The sequence below is a fragment of the Elephantulus edwardii genome, unplaced genomic scaffold, assembly GCF_000299155.1.
Source record: "Elephantulus edwardii isolate Elephantulus edwardi_28Jun2011 unplaced genomic scaffold, EleEdw1.0 scaffold00036, whole genome shotgun sequence".
Classification (NCBI taxonomy): Eukaryota; Metazoa; Chordata; class Mammalia; order Macroscelidea; family Macroscelididae; genus Elephantulus; species Elephantulus edwardii.
The window spans coordinates 9442643-9458908 of record NW_006399786.1 but is presented as its reverse complement, the minus strand read 5'-3'; the positions used below and the strand labels follow the sequence as shown (position 1 = coordinate 9458908).

At 42.0% G+C, this 16266-nt stretch overlaps 1 protein-coding gene across 2 annotated transcripts in view; it reads left to right on the top strand.

The window, feature by feature from the left end:
- LECT1 (leukocyte cell derived chemotaxin 1) overlaps nucleotides 1-16266 on the top strand; it is a 51857-nt gene that overhangs the window by 18205 nt on the left and 17386 nt on the right. For both annotated transcript variants that reach the window (XM_006884573.1, XM_006884572.1), the window contains exons 5-6: nucleotides 7026-7179; nucleotides 14679-14845. In XM_006884573.1, coding sequence (XP_006884635.1) covers nucleotides 7026-7179; nucleotides 14679-14845 — 321 coding nt within the window. The remainder of the gene's footprint in view (nucleotides 1-7025; nucleotides 7180-14678; nucleotides 14846-16266) is intronic.

The window sequence follows — 16266 nt, the reverse complement described above, 5'->3', positions numbered from 1 at the left end:
CTATTAGTGCCTAGCTCCTGGCTAGGTATGTATCTGTAACAGACCCTGTATTTCTTCTCTGCCAAAGGAATGCAAACTGTTTTTGTCAGTGGTGCCATTAATGACTTGTTACTTTGACTCCACGTTACAGAGCAGAACTTCCCCATTAGGCTGTCTTGCTATCAGGTATAGGGAAGCAATTGCCAGGGCTTGATCCTGTGGAGCTGCTGTGAGTTGGAAATGAGTTAGAAATGCCAACCTTTGTAGTTACTAGCCTAGTGCTTCACTGTTTGTACTACTACAGCTCCTGATGTTTGTCCTTTCAATGCTCTTTTTTATTCTTCCCTAAAATATTCTCCTTGTCTTTTGTTTTGTGTTTTAGTATTTTGTAAAACCATATTTTAAAATAAAGAGGCATGGTCCTCACACAGCCCTTGTTAGTTTAATACTTGAGAAGTTTCTAATCAGTGATACAGACAAACAGAAAGGATTCCTTCCTTCTAGACTGGGTCCTACTCAGTGTGAGAATTCCTACTGCACCACCCAACCAGTGCTAGCCGTCGCTCACTCCCTGCCAGCCTGTCCATGGGATAGTTGGAATGGTCTTGTTCTGCACTGCAATGGCTGCTGAAATGGCTCCCCCTACAGGGTCTCCCCATTAGTTCAAGCTCAGCTCAACAGTGAGAATACTCAGGTAATCTCCAATTTCAGACTTACTACATTGACTATGCAAAGGAGTTTGACTGTGTGGATCACAACAAACTGTGGCTGACTCTAAGAAGAATGGGAATCCCAGAACATTTGGTTATACTTATGTGAAACCTATACCTGGACCAGGAGGCAGTCTTCAGAATGGAGCAAGAAAAAACTTCATGGTTCAAAATTGGGAAGGGTGTATGTCAGGGATGTATTTCTGTCTCCATACCTTTTCTATCTATATGCAAAACAGTTCATCCAAGAGGCTGGACTGTATGAGGAAGAATGTAGGATCAGGATTGGAAGAGGATTCATCATCAACCTGCGTTATGCAGATGACACTCCTGCTTGCTGAAAGTGAGGGGGACCTGGGGTGCTTGCTGCAGAAGATCAAGGACTGCAGCCTTCAATATGGGTTGAAGCTCAACATCAAGAAAACAAAGATTCTCACCACTGGGCCAACTGGCAGCATCATTATGGATGGTGAAGAGATTGAGATTGTTAATAGTTTTAGTTTGCTTGGCTCCACAATCAATACTCTTGGTATCAGCAGCCAGGAAATCAAGAGACAAATTGCATTGGGAAAGTCAGCTGTCAGGGACCTCTCCAGAGTACTGAAGAGCAACAACATCAGGCTGGAGACTAAAGTGTACCTGATCCAGGCTATAGTCTTCGCAATTGCTTGTTATGCATCAGAGAGCTGGATAATGACTAGGGATGATAGAAGGAGAATTAATGCCTGTGAGTTGTAGTGCTGGATAAGAGTGTTGAATATACCAAGGACCTCTAAGAGAACAAACAAGTTCACCCTAAAGAGTGTGAAACCAGGCTGTTCCTTGGAGGCAAGGATTCTGAAGCTTTGTCTGTCATACTTTGGACATGTTCCAAGGAGGGACCAGTCCTTGGCGGGACAGTGAGGTTGGCACAGGATAGAGCAGCACTTAGGGCTTTTGTACATAGGGTCGCTATGAGTTGCATGTGATTTGATGGCACATAACAACAAAAACATGGTTCCACAGTCAAACGCCTTTACATAGTCAATGTAACACAGATAGACATTCCTCTGGTATTCCCTGCCTTCAGCCAAGATCCATCTTAACATTAGCTACAATATCCCTAAACCCAGCCTTCACTTCTGGCAATTCTCTGTTGATGCGCTGTTTCAGTAGTTTTTGGATAATAATCTTCAGCAAAATCTTACTTGCATGTGATATTGTTATTGTCTGATAATTTCTACACTCTGTTGGGTAACCTTTCTTTGGAATGTGAACAAATTTAGCTCTCTTCCAGTCAGTTGGCTAGCTGGCTGTCCTCCAGATTTCTTGGCACAACCTGGTGAACACATCTAGGCAGCATCTTTCTGTTAAAATATATCACTTGGTGTATCATCAATTCCTGGGGCCTTGATTCTTGCCAATTCTTTCAGAGCAGCTTGAACTTCTTCCTTCATCACCACAGGCTCTTGCATATAGGTTGTTTCATGAAATTCTTGTGTGCACCAATTCCTTTTGGCGCCATGACTCTGCATACTCCATCTTCTTTTAATACTTTCTGGTAATTTAATATTCTGTCCAAAGCATCCTTAAGTATAGCAACTAGAGGCTTGAATTTGTTCTTCAGTTCCTTGAGCCTGAGAAATGCTGAGCAAGTTCACCCCCTTTGATTTTCTGACTCCAGCTCTTTGCACATTTTGTTATAATACTTTGTCTTCCTGCGCTGCCCTTCAGCTCCTTAATATCTTGATTTCTTCCCTTTGCTTTGGCTTCTTAGCGCTCAAAAGCAATGCATAGAGTCGCCTCTGACTTCCATTTTGGTCTTTCTTCCTCCTCTGACTTTGTAATGACCATTTGCACTCTTCCTGGTTGATACCCTTGATATCCTCCCACAGCTCATCTGGTCTTCGCTCATTAGTGTTCAAGTCTTCAAACCTGTTCCTGAGATGGTTTTGAAACTCAGGTGAGACAGACTAAAGGTTATATTTTGTTTCCCGTGGATTTGATTTAGTTTTACTTAGCTTCAGCTTAGTTGATGGTCTCTTTCACAATCAGCACCTGGCCTAGTTTTACAGCTGATATTAAGCTTCTCCAGAGGGTTTTTTCCACAGATGTAATCAATCTGATTCTTATGAATACCACCAGGTGAAATCCATGCTAAGAGAATGAACAGGTTTGTCTTACAGAGGGTTAAACCAGGCTACTCCTTAGAGGCAAGGATTCTGGAGTTTCATCTGACATACTTTGCATATGTTGCAAAAAGAATATCATGCTTGGAAGGGTTCAGGAGCAGCGCAGGAGAGGAAGACCCTCAATGAGATGGACTGATTCAGTGGCTGGGGTAATTGGGGTAGGTGTGTCGGAAACAATAAGATTGGCACAGGATAGAGAGCAGGGTTTAGGGTCGCTGTGGGTCGCAGGTGACTCAACAGCACATAATAACAGCATGATTTCAGTCTGATGTCTGTCCTAAGTCGGATAGTCTTTTGCTTGCTTGTTTTCATAGACTGCCATGCGGCAGTGTTTTGAACAGTAAATCAAAACAAACATTAGCAAATGAACATCTGAAAATGGCAACGTCAGCAAATTACACATTGCAATTTTGTCTTAACTCCAATATGTTTTAAGTCGGGGACTTTTTTCCCCATGTATCAGATCTCTGAGGTCGGTTTTTGTTGGTTGATTTTGGTTCGAACATAATTCTTCTCTTTATTATTAGTAATTTCCTTTTAAATTGATTTTTTTTTTCAAACATCCACTTTAAGAATTGTACCCAGTTCCAAAGACACATTTTGTCAGGGTATGGTAGAAAGAACATGGACATTGGAATAGACGAATATGGGTGCAGGTTCCAGCTCTGACACTTGCTGTGAGTGTGGCTTCGACTTCTGAGCCTCAGTTCTGTTATCTGTAAACTGAGGGTACACTTTCTGTCCTTATGGCCCAGACCTACTAAGGATGGGCATACAATGGTTTCTATCATACTTTTGTTATGACCACTTTTTTTTTAAGGCTGAATAGCATTTAATTTTTTTTCATTGCAAACACAATTTTTTAATTTATTATTCATTTCAATGAAAATTTAGAGAGACTTTAGGTTTCCATTCATTCATTGTTGCACTTTTCTCCCCTCCCAACCCTCCCCCATAGTACACTACCCTCTTGGAAAAGTAAAAGAAAAATTCTTTCATTGTTTTACAAACCCTCCCCCAAGTCCATGCCACCATGCAACCTTCGCTCTGGACTCCTGTCATGACAAAAATACCTAATCACATATCCGTTTTAAACAGTTTTCTCCCTCATCTGTTTCAATGCAGTATACATTATTGAACCCATCTTTCTCAGCCTCCCCCCAACCCCAAGGTCAGTCCTGTTTTGCAACAGTGGCACCATGCAATATTTGTCCTTTTGTGACTGAGATACTTCACTCAGCATAATGTCCTCCAGGGTTGCCCAGTTTGAATAAGATTTCATGAGTTCCTTGTTTTTCAATGCAGTGTAGTATTCTATTGTGTGAATATACCACAGCTTCTCTATCCATTCGTTTGTTGATGGGCACTTAGGTTGTTTCCAACCCCTTGCTACTGTGAACAAAGCCACAATAAAACATGGGTGCGCATATATCTGCTTGGATGTCATTGTGGTCTCCTCGGGGTATATTCCCAGTAGTGGAATTGCTGGGTCAAACCGTTATCTCTACTTGCAACTTTTTGAGAAAGCGCCACACCATTTTCCACAGGTGTTGCACTATTTTACACTCCCACCAACAGTGAATAAGGGTTCCAGTTTCTCCACAACCTGGCTAGCATTTGTTGCTTACTGTTCTGTTAAATTTTGCTATTCTGACTGGGGTGAGATGATACCTCATAGTTGTTTTAATTTGTATCTCTCTTAGAGCTAGGGATTTTGGACATTTCTTCATGTGCTTGTTGGCCATCTGAATGTCTTCTTTGGTGATGTGTCTGTTCATATCCTGTACCCATTTTTCGATTGGATTATTTACCTTTATCTTGTTGTGGTGCGTAAGTATTTTATAAATTCTGGATATAAGTCCCTTTTCTGATATGTCATTACCAAATACTTTTTCCCAGTCTATGGCTTCCCTTTTTACCTTGTTGGGGAAGTTTTTGGATGTGCATTGGGATTTGAGTCTTAGAAGATCCCATTCATCTATTTTATCTTCTCCTGGTTGAAGGGTTATGACCACTTTTGAGCCTTCAGAAATCAGCTTCCTTGAAGCAAAAGAGGAAAAAACATGAGTAAACAAACTTGAGTGTTTGCTACCGTAGAAACAGGACCCAGGCTCCTTACTTTTTACTTTAGTTCTTCTAAAATAGAGTTTGTTGTTGTGTGTACCATAGAGTCGGAACCGACCCATAGCTGACCCGCTGGCGGGTTTTCAGAGGCAGTTAATCACACAGGAGGAGATTGCCCATCCTTCTGCCGCAGAGCAGGTCGTCTCGAACCACGTGCCTTCGAGATTACAGTGCAGCTTCTTGCCACTAGGCCACACCAGAGGAAGTATATCATAACTTGACCCAACCATAATTCTAAAAATGTTTTATTCTGACACATTAAGTATGTTCCTTTTTCACTATTTCAAATAATACTGAGCTTAATAGGCTTCTATTGAAATTTTCTTCTTCTGTGTCTAATTCCTTCTGTAGGACTCAGTAGTAAACTGCTATTATGTGTGTTAGATGTTTATGCTGTGTATGATGGACCCTCTGGTGGGAAAAAACCAAATTCAGACAGCATATGTGTGTGAATTAGAAACACATTCGGCTGTGAAGAGCAGAAAACTCATCTTCAGATGCTGTTGTTATGTGTCAATTGAATCCGAACCAATTTATAGCAGACCCTCCGGTAAGTTTTCAGAGGCAGTAAATTGCATGGGAGGATATTACTCATCTTTCTCCTGAGGAGTATCTTGTAGATACGAATTGCACACCTTTGGGTTGTCAGTGCAGCATCTTAACCATGAGGCCAACAGCCCTAGTTACACAAATAAGGGTCTGTTTTTCTCCACCATAAGCAATGTGGAGGGAGCCGCATCAGGCCAGCTTCTCGGATTTTCTTGGCCTTTCCTTCCAGTGCAAAATAGAAACCGTATGTTCAAGTAAGGACATTTGAGAGATGCTGAACAGTGCCAGCCCATCCATTCCCCTTAAATCAAGAAGAGCAGAAGACTCCCAGGTCTCCCAACAGACTTCAGTCTGGGTCTCTTTGACTAGAGCCTGTCATCCAGACACCCTGAGAGGGTCTGAGAAGGTAAGCGTCTCTCCTGAGGCTGGGCATTCTACTTCCTCAACAGACTCAAGATTGTGTTGCCAGAAGGAGGCAGGAAATGGGTGGGCAACTGCAAGTTTGTACCACAAGATTTAGTTAACATTCCTAGCTTGTCCCCGGCAGTGCACATGTACGCATTATCCCAACCCCTCCACTTCACCCACACCCTTTAGATTATGATGGGGTTGATTTATGTACCACTTGTTCTTATAAATTTTTCATCAGTTTTGTAGAACTTTAAAACACTACTATACCTAAAGAACATTCCTTTCCTGAATGGAGCCATTTAATTTGAGGTAAATAACTGGATTACCAGAGTTGTAACTTCCTCCGCCTGAGGGACAAAGCATAAATGAAGTGCTACTTTTAGCTAAAAATAAGAAGAAAACATTTTAATTTCTCCAACCTATTGCAAACTAATACACACATGAAAGGAACAACCTGGCAAAATAAATTTGTCTCCTGGGTTAGCAAACCATTCCCAGCAATCTTGCTGTAGAAGAAAAATCCAAGGTTTAGCTTTGAAATCTCTGGGGTGTGCTTGATGCAAGGAACATCTGAAATATTGTTTTGTTAGAGCTGGGAAATGTAGAAATGGTTTATGTTAAATAACACTTTGAACTAAGACATTAAAAGGACCAATTGCTGGCTTTTTCCATTGTTGCTCGGATGCGGCAGAACAAAACCCCAAAGGATTTTCAACTTCAAATGAAGGAATCCTCTATCCTTTATGAGATTCCAGGGTCTACTCAACTGCTTTTCCTCAAAAATATCTTTGATCAAAAACATCAGATTAACCGAAATCTCAAAGTTGGTATCTAGTAATTTTCACTTCAACTCAGAACACACTTCTATTAACACATTAGAGGTAAAGGCAGGGCAGGCGGCGTGAGGAGGGATGGTGAACACATCGTGGGGAGAATTACAGAGATGATTAGATCTTGAAAGTATGAGGGCACAAAAGAGAGAATTCTGTAAAGCAGAATAATCTCATAGCAACACCTGACTCTTAATATGCAGCATACAGCACATGGTCCTCTGCTCATTGTGTTCTGTTTCTCCTTATAGGAAGGCAAGATCATGCCAGTTAAATTTGAAGAAAATTCTCTCATCTGGGTGGCAGTGGACCAGCCTGTAAAGGACAACAGTTTCTTGAGCTCTAAAGTCTTAGAGCTCTGTGGAGACCTTCCTATCTTCTGGCTTAAACCCACATACCCAAAAGGTAATATTTCAATAGCATCTCCTGTTGCTGCCTTCACATGCACTGGGGGTCTGGTGAATTCTCACCTTCTGTGAGGGGGACCTGTGTTTAAGTGCAGCCACCATCCACCTGCCTGTGGAGGCTGGTGTGTTGGTATGATGTGTCCTAACTCCTACACATGTATTATTTGAATTTGCCATGAGCTTCCAAACTCAGAAAGACTAGGAAGCAAGGCCTGGAGAGCGACTGCTGAAACTCAGCCCATAAAAATCCTGTGGAGCACTGTGAAAACAGTGATAAGGATGAAAAAGACTGGGCAGCATCTCCAGTTGAACCTGAGGACACTATGAGTCAGAGGCCAAATCCATGCAGCTGACAGCAGGGCTGCCCCACGTGCCCCACTGTATGGAGCTCCTGCGAGCCCCCCACACAGCACTCACAAGTCTGAGCACGCAGCTCAGATGACAAATCAGGGTGCCCACTGCAGTGTCTCCTAATTAGCTTGGCAGATAAAAGAGAAGGGAAACGACAGCACTTGGATGTTTTGCAGACAGGAACACACAGCAGGGTTAACAGGAGGTAGAGCAGGGAGACAGAGCACCCTGCAAACACTGGAGGTTTTTATTTATGACTCTCCCCCTTCATTCTGCTCTGTCCCTTAATCTCAGTTGTTTGTACCTTCCAATTTTACTTCTTTTTTATTCCAAAGGAGGAATAAAATATTTGGTCCCATAGAACCCAGGAACCAAGAAGCTGTCATGTGGCTGGATCTTTATTATACTCAAATTTAGAATTATGGGACAGCCAAAAGCTGCGGTGGGGATAGGCTGAGATTCCTCAAGTTCAAGGTTTGAGGGTTAGTTTGTAAGTATGAGTGAGAATAAAAGGTCCCTGGGATTTGAGGCTTGGCCGGAGCAGGTCTTTGAGTGACTTCAAGGTGGTCAAGGGCAGGTGAGCCCAGCGGGGTTTGCTCTGTCCCCAGATAGGCTCTAACTCTGCCAGTCACCACATTGGGCCCCCAAAGGCCTACTTCCTAGCTCTGGTTCCAGGCTAGGGGAAGGGGCCTTTCCCCTCACACAGCTGAGACAGGCTGCATTTTCAGAAAGATTTTATTAAATACTAAGAGAGCAGCTGCATGGAGGTAAAGAAAACAGAGGCACTGAAACCAGCAGACTCAGAAAAGTTCAGCTTCCTGATTTGCCCATGGCCAGCGTAGTGCTGCCACTCACAAGTGCTACTGTGTTCCAAGGGAGCTCCGGTGGCTTATGTAGTAAGGAACTATCAACTATCACTATCAACACAAAGGAACGTGGTTCGAACCCACCAGCTGCTCTGCAGGAAAAAGATTGGCAGTCAACTCTCGTGTGATTTACTGCTTCTGAAAACCCACGGGAGGGTCAGTTCTGACTCTGCGATACACAACAACATTGTGTTCCAGTTCCAAGGACAGGATAAGCCTGTTACCCTAGCCCAGGTGAAACAAACAGGATTTCATGTATAAGCCACTGGCAGTGGCCGCCTAAACCCTGAGTTTAGGATTCTAGGGCCTGTGCCAGCTCAGTAGGAAAGAAAGCCAAGATCACCCATCCTCAGGGTCTGGCACAACCCCTGCAATGCTGTCTCAGCTCGTCCAGCCAGCAAGCCCTAGATTATATGTTGGCATGCTAACTGAAAGGCTGGAAGTTCGAATCTACCAGCTTCTCCATGGGTGAGCGATGTGGCAGTCTCCCTCTGTAAAGATTGACAGCTTTGGCTACCTTAAAGGGCAGCTCTCCTCGCTCCAACAGAGTCACGATGAGTCCAAATCAAATAGACAGCAGTAAGTTTCTTCTAGTCAAAGACAAGAGACTCAACTGTGGTCCTATGGAGAATTGTCCCTAAATTCTTTCTATGTGACAAGCATCTTATATAGAGAGCTCGCTCACTCAGCAAACCTTTATCACATCACAGGAGCTCTGCTGGCCTGCTTAGTAAGGAGTTGTGCTTCCAACCCCAAGTTCAAATCCTCCAGCTGCTCCTTAGAAGAAAGATGGGAAATGTTCCCTCTGACTTACAGCCTCTGCAAACCTGCAGGAGTCAGCTATGACTTGGTTTCAACTTGATGGCAGTGAGTTGAGTTTGTTGATTATGTGTGTGCCTTACAGCTGTTCTAGGCACTTGAGGTGCATAAGTGAATAAGACAAGCTCCCAAGTCCACTTTTGGGTACAGCCTCCATTACCAGGGGGTCCTTAAGCCTGCCAAGTTATCAGTCACATGGCTACTGTGAATGGCAGGCAGGCACAAGCAGAAGGGAAGAGTGAGAACTGATTGATGTCCACTGAGCCCAGACTGTGTGCCAGGCACTGCTAGAGCTTATACATCTTGTCCTCATTTAATCATCACAGCTGCCAAGGTACAACTTATAATCTGTTTTCCATGAAGGAACTAAGGTTCCCGGAGATTTGAGTAATTTGTCTGAGGCCATTCAGCTACTTAAAAGAAGGAGAAATGGAAACTGAATCCAGGTTGTGTGATGCTACTACCCTATGTCTAAAACTAAGAAGCTGTCTGAGGGGGCAATCAGTGACTTTACAGCACATCTAATAGCAAAGAAGGGAGCCCTAGGGGCCTAATAAAGGAGTTGCACTGCCAACCCAAAGGCAGGCAGTTCTAATCCACCAGCTACACCAACAGAGGGAGAAAGAAAAGCAGACTCCTCCTGTGCAAGTTACAGCCTCTGAAAACCCACAGAGGGTCAGCTGTGAGTTGGTTCCAATAGGAATGAGTTAAATAATAAGGAGCTTTAGTGGTGGGATGGTTAGGTGATTGGTTACTAACTTGGAAGCCAGCAGTTCAAACCCATCAGCAGCCACTCTATGGGAGAAAGATGGGGCAGGCTGCTTCTAGAAAGATTGCAGCCTTGAAATGCCTCCTGCACAGTTCTCCTCTGTCCTGAGTTGGAGTCACTCAGCGGCAATGAGTTTGGGTTTTTCTGGTTTTGTTTTCTAATAAAGGACAAAGTATGGTGTAATCATCACTTACATTTGAGTGCTTATTACATGCTAACATTGTGTAAGTCTTCAGTGATTCTCATTAACATTATTGCTACCATTATTCCAGCCCACAGCTGATTAATGAAATCAAAATGGCCAATCATCTTACACTTAATTGTTAACGAAATAAAAAATACCCAGTTTACACCTAACTTTCAAGTAAATCAAAACAACTTACCCTCCAGATCCAATTGTTCCAAGCTGGAGACTCTGAGGCAGGACAAAACTGAGCTTTAAATACAAAGGCCTGCCCACATGATCCTGATTGCTTAAATAACAAGCTTCCAGCCCACAGCTGATTGTTAACAAAATCAAAAAGGCCAGTCATTTTATGCTTTATTGTTAACAAAATAAAAGCAACTAGATCAGTACATAGATAGGGAACTTCCAGAAGTTCAGGCAGAACGAAGGATATCATTGCTGATATCAGATGGGTCCTGGCTGAAAATAAGGAATACCAGAAGAATGTCTATTTGTGCTTTATTAACTATGCAAAGGCATTTGACTGTGTGGATCATAACAAGTTATGGCTGACATTGAGAAGAATGGGAATCCCAGAACACTTAGCTGTGCTCATGCGGAACCTATACCTGGACCGAGAAGCTATTGTGTGAACAGAGCAGGGGAACACGTCGTGGTTTAAAATTGAGACAGGAATGCATCAGGGTTGTATTCTCTCTCCATCCCTATCCAGTCTGTGTGCTGGGAAAATTATGTGAAGCTGGACTCTATAAAGAGGAATGTGGCATCAGGATTGGAGGGAAACTCATCAATAACCTGAGTTATGCAGATGACACAACATTGCTTGCTGGAAGTGGGGAAGACTTGAGCACTTATTGCAAAAGATCAAGGAATGCAACCTTTAGTATGGATTGCATCTCAATGTCAAGAAAACAAAGATTCTTACCACTAGACCAAAAGGCAATGTCATGATGGATGGAGAGGAGATTGAAACTCTCAACAACTTCATCGTGCTTAGATCCACAATTAACACCCTTGGTACCAGCAGTCAGGAAATAAGGAGCTGCATTGCACTGGGAAAAATTTGCAGTTAGGGACCTCTCCAAATTATTGAGGAGTAATGATGTCACTTTAAGGACTAAGGTGTGTCTGATTCAGGCTATCGTCTTTCTGATCACTTCCTGTGCATCTGAGAGCTGGACAAGGAATAAGGATGACAAAAAAGAATTGACACTTTTGAGCCATGGTGTTGGAGAAGAGTACTGAACTTCTCATTGATGGCCAAGAGAACAAACAGATATGTCTTGGAGAAGGTGAGCCAGAGTGCTCTTCAGAGGCAAAGATGATGAGGCTTTGCCTCACATACTTTGGGCATGTCGCTAGGAGAGGCTATTCCTTGGAAAGGGACATGATACTGGGGAAGGTGGAGGGTCAGCAAAGGAGAGGAAGACTCTCAACAGGGTGGACTGACATAGTGACTTGAAATGGACTCGTGTTAGGAAGTATGAAGAGGGCACAGTATAGAAAAAGGTTCAGATCTGTTCATAGGGTCACTATAAGTCATACTCGACACAACGGCACCTAACGACAACCACTAGTATCTCTACTTTACAGTTGAGGAAACTACAGTTCAGAGAGACCAAAGCCCTCGTGATGAGATACTTTAAACCTTGGTTCCTCAGCAGTCATAGGTCAGGATGCAGGATCAGTGAGGCAGATGATGCAATAAAAACTGGGTCAGAAACTGGAGAGAAAAACATCACATTCTATTCTTAGCTGTGCCACCTGTTCTGTGGTCTTGGCCAAGTATTTTGGTCTTTCTGAACCTTGATACTTCTGAATGGTTGTGCTTTTTACAACCTACAGAACTGTTTGGGAGAAATCAACCAAGATAATAAAGTCTTGGAAAATTTTAACACTTTAACCCATTAGGAATGCATAGGGTTGCAAGTAACAAAACCTAATCAACAGTGGTTTAAACAAACAGGTTTCTTTTCAAAGTACAATCAGAAGTCTGGAGGTAGAAGGCATTTGGCATTGTCAGGTACTCAACACCACTGCCAGCTGTCTTTGGGCTGACCTCTAGACTACTCGACGTGTGGTTACTTATCATCCCTGCCACAAACTGGCACCAGCACATCCTCAGTTATGTCTCACTAGTCAGAAAGATTTCACTTATTCACTCATAAAAATGAGGAGTTATTGTTTTATGCCGTCAAGTTAGATGCTTCAGTCAGTTTTCAGAGGCAAGAAATCACATACGAAGAGATTGCCCATCCTTCTCCTGCAGAGCAGTTAGTGAATTTGAACCATGTTCCTTTGGGATTGGAAGACAGCTTCTTACCACTAGGCTACCAGAGCTCTCTGATAAAAATGAGCACTATTTTATTTTACTGGCTCTGATGGCACAGTCCATAGTGAGTTGCACTACTAACACAAACGCACGTCTGGTGGTTCACATCCACTGTCAGCCCCAAGGTTGAAGGGTTGGCAGTCTCCTCCCATCTTGACTCACAGTCATGGAAACCCAGTGGAGGGTCGTTATGAGTTAGAACTGACTTGTTAGTTTGGGTTTGTTTTAGTAGAAGCAGATAAAGAAAAAAGGAGGTTGAGAATGGATGTCTGCCAGTCGTCTTAGAATGCTTGCCTCCATTTTATATAACCAAGCTCTGGTTATTGTATGTTTAGCTACTATTAACACTCTAAAACCTGCTTTTATTAAAAAAAACAAAACATCAGTTAAAAAAATTCAATATGTATGCTGAACAAATCATTCAAGAAGCTGAATAAACAATGTGGCATTAGAATTGAAGGAAAAGTCAGCAACAACTTGCATTATGCAAATAGAACAACCTTGCTGGCTGAAAAGGAGGATTACTTGAAGCACTTGCTGTAGAAGATCAAAGACTACAGCCATAGTATGTATTACATCTCAACATCAAGAAAATAAAAATCTTCACCACCCCACCAATAGATGGAGACAAACTTGAAGTTGTCAACTATTTCATTTTATTTGGATCTACCATTAACACTGGCAGCAGCAGCCAAGAAATCAAAAGATATTGGAGAAATCTGCTATCAGGGACCTCTCCAGTGTACTAAAAAGCAGCAGTGCCAGTTTAAAAGACAAAGGTGTGCCTGATCCAGGCTATGGTCTGCTCGATTGCTTGCTATGCATCTGAAAGTTGGACAATGACTAAGGAGACAGAAGAATTTATGCCTTTGAGTTCTGGTGCTGGAGAAGAGTACATATCCTTGTAGAAAGTGAAACCACAAAACAAATCTGAGATATCATCTTAACCCAATAAGAATAGGAAAATTCAACAAAGCGGCAAACAGCAAATGCTGGTGAGGTTGTGGAGAAACTAGAAAACCCTTATTCACTGTTGATGGGAGTGTAAAATGGTGCAACCACTATGGAAGGCTGTATGGCGCTTTCTCAAAAAGTTGCAAATAGAAATTACCACTTGACCCAGCAATTCCATACTGGGAATTTACCCTAAAGAAACCAGAACTGCCTCCCAAGCATATGCACATAGTGTTTATTGCAGCTTTGTTCACAATAGCAAAGAGTTGGAAACAACTCAAGTGCCCCTCAACAAAGGAATGAATAGAGAAGCTATGGCATATTCATATAATGGAATACTCTGCTGCACTGAAAAACAAAGAACTCATGACATAATATACAAAATGGGTGACATTATTCTGAGTGAAATATCTCAGTCACAAAAGGACAAATACTGCATAGTTCCACTGTTGTAAAACGGGACTGACATCAGGGTTGGGGGGAACCTAAGAGGGGATAAAGAATGTACACAGCATTGAAACAGATGAGGGAGAGAACTGTTTAAAAGGAATATATGATTAGGTATTATTTTTATGGCAAGAGTCCAGAAAAAGAAATGCATATTAAAGTAGCCTGTGGACTGGGGAGGGAGGGATTGTAAAACAATAAAAGATTTTTTTTTTCTTCAAAGAGAAAAGTGAACTGGGGGGAAGGGGTGGGCAGAGAGGAAAATGTGCAACAATGAATGAATGGGGGGAATTAAATGGGAAGAATATGCTGTAAAAAATATATATATGTTGCACTTAAAAAATCATTAATAAAAAAAAGATGTTAAAAAATGGAAAAAAATTGTAAAAAAAAAAAAGGAAGTGAAACCAGAGTGTTCCTTTAAAGTAATGATGTTGAAACTGTGCCTCATATACTTTGTGTGTGTTGTTAGGGAGGGGCCAGTCCTTCTTAGAGGATATCACGCCTGAAAAGGTGGAGGGTCAGCAGAGATAGGAAGACCCTCAGTAAGATTGATAAATGGCTGCAACAGTGGCTTCAGGTGTGTCAGAGACAGCAAGGAAGGTGCAGGGTAGGAGGATTCAGATCCGCTCTCCACAGGACCACTGTTAGTTGTGGTCGACTCTGTGGCACATAACAACAGTCGTGTATGATTACCTTTTTTTGTTTTTTCTTTATAAACATAGTGTGATTTTCCTTAATAAAATAAAATAATGTATAGCAATTTTTACAGATATCCAGAGAGAAAGAAGAGAAGTGATAAGAAAAATTGTTCAGACAACTACAAGAAGACCAAGTAATGGACCTTGGGGTAACTTGGGCCCTGGAAGACCACATAATGAGACCAGACCCAATATTCAAGAGGACTCAGAACCCTTCAACCCAGACAATCCTTACCACGTGAGTACCACACTCCCCAAACTCACGCGAATGAATGCATCCACCAATATGGGCATGGTGAGGCCAACTTGAGGTTTCAGGTGAGCATTCAGACTTTCCTGAGACTTGTGCTCAATTATTTTAGAAATACATCTTAAGAATTGAGGACAAGAGCACTTTAGTGTAGCCGCTGTAATATAAAATCTTATTTACTTCTAAGCCTTATTCAGTTGGTTTTTGGTTTTTAAGGGGAGCTTACAGGCAAATCCATGCAAACAAATTCCTACCAGGAATTTTATTATATGAAAATGTTTCTCAGACTGCACCCTGGAGTGACGTATTCTTCCCCATTCATATTAATTTCATTCATCTACTGATGTTACAATTGTGGTGTGCCTGTTCTCTTCCAGCCTCTGTACATAGTTAGTGCCTTTAGTCCAGCCCAGGAGACAGACACAGGAAAAGGCTCTCTACGCGGAAACACTGAGAGATGGTGTTTGTCATGATGACACTGAAATATCCTCAAAGCTCCAGTGAAATATTATTTCCATTACTATACTTCCTAGGGAGTTAAAGCAGAATAAGATTTATTTGTAACTTCTTTAATTGAAAACAATAATAGATGCATATAAACTATCTCCACACTTTGTAACAATCTTATTACCTGACACTTCACATTTATAGTAGTAAAGAAATTTCCTGTATGACTATTGTGTTTACAACACACATCTGGCCACGATGAACACTGAGGTGCAAGGTGAGACAAGGATGTGATGGGCAAGGTTACCTGCCAAGTTATCCGAGCTCTGATTCTCAGTGGTTTGGCTGTTACAGAGTCGTCCTCTATTTCCCCACAACCACTTGGTTTTTGTAAACTACCAGGGCATATATTTTTCAAAATAGTACCAAAAAGGTATACAGTAGCCCATCAGCAAAAGAATGGATAGAGAAGCTATGGTATGGAATACACAATGGAATACTACACTGCATTGAAAAACAAAGAACTCAAGAAATATTATTCAAAATGAGTGACCCTGGAGGACATTATGCTGAGTGAAATATCTTAGTTACAAAAGGACAAATACTGCATAGTGCTACTGTTGTAAAACAACACTGACATCAGGGTTGGGGGAGACTGAGAAAGTTGGCATAAATAATGTATACTGCATTGAAACAGATGAGGGAGAAAACTGTTTAAAAGGGATATGTGATTAGGTATTATTGTCATGACAGGAGTCCAGAGTGAAGGCTGCATAGTGGAGTGGACCTGAGGAGAGGGATTATATAACAATGAAAGAATTTTTCTTTTACTTTTCAAAGAACTGGGCGGGGGGGGTGTGCTAGGGATGGGCAGAGAGAAAAGTGCAACAATGAATGAATGGAAATCCAAAGTCTCTGTAAATTTTCATTAAAATTAATAATAAAAAAATAACCAAAAAAAG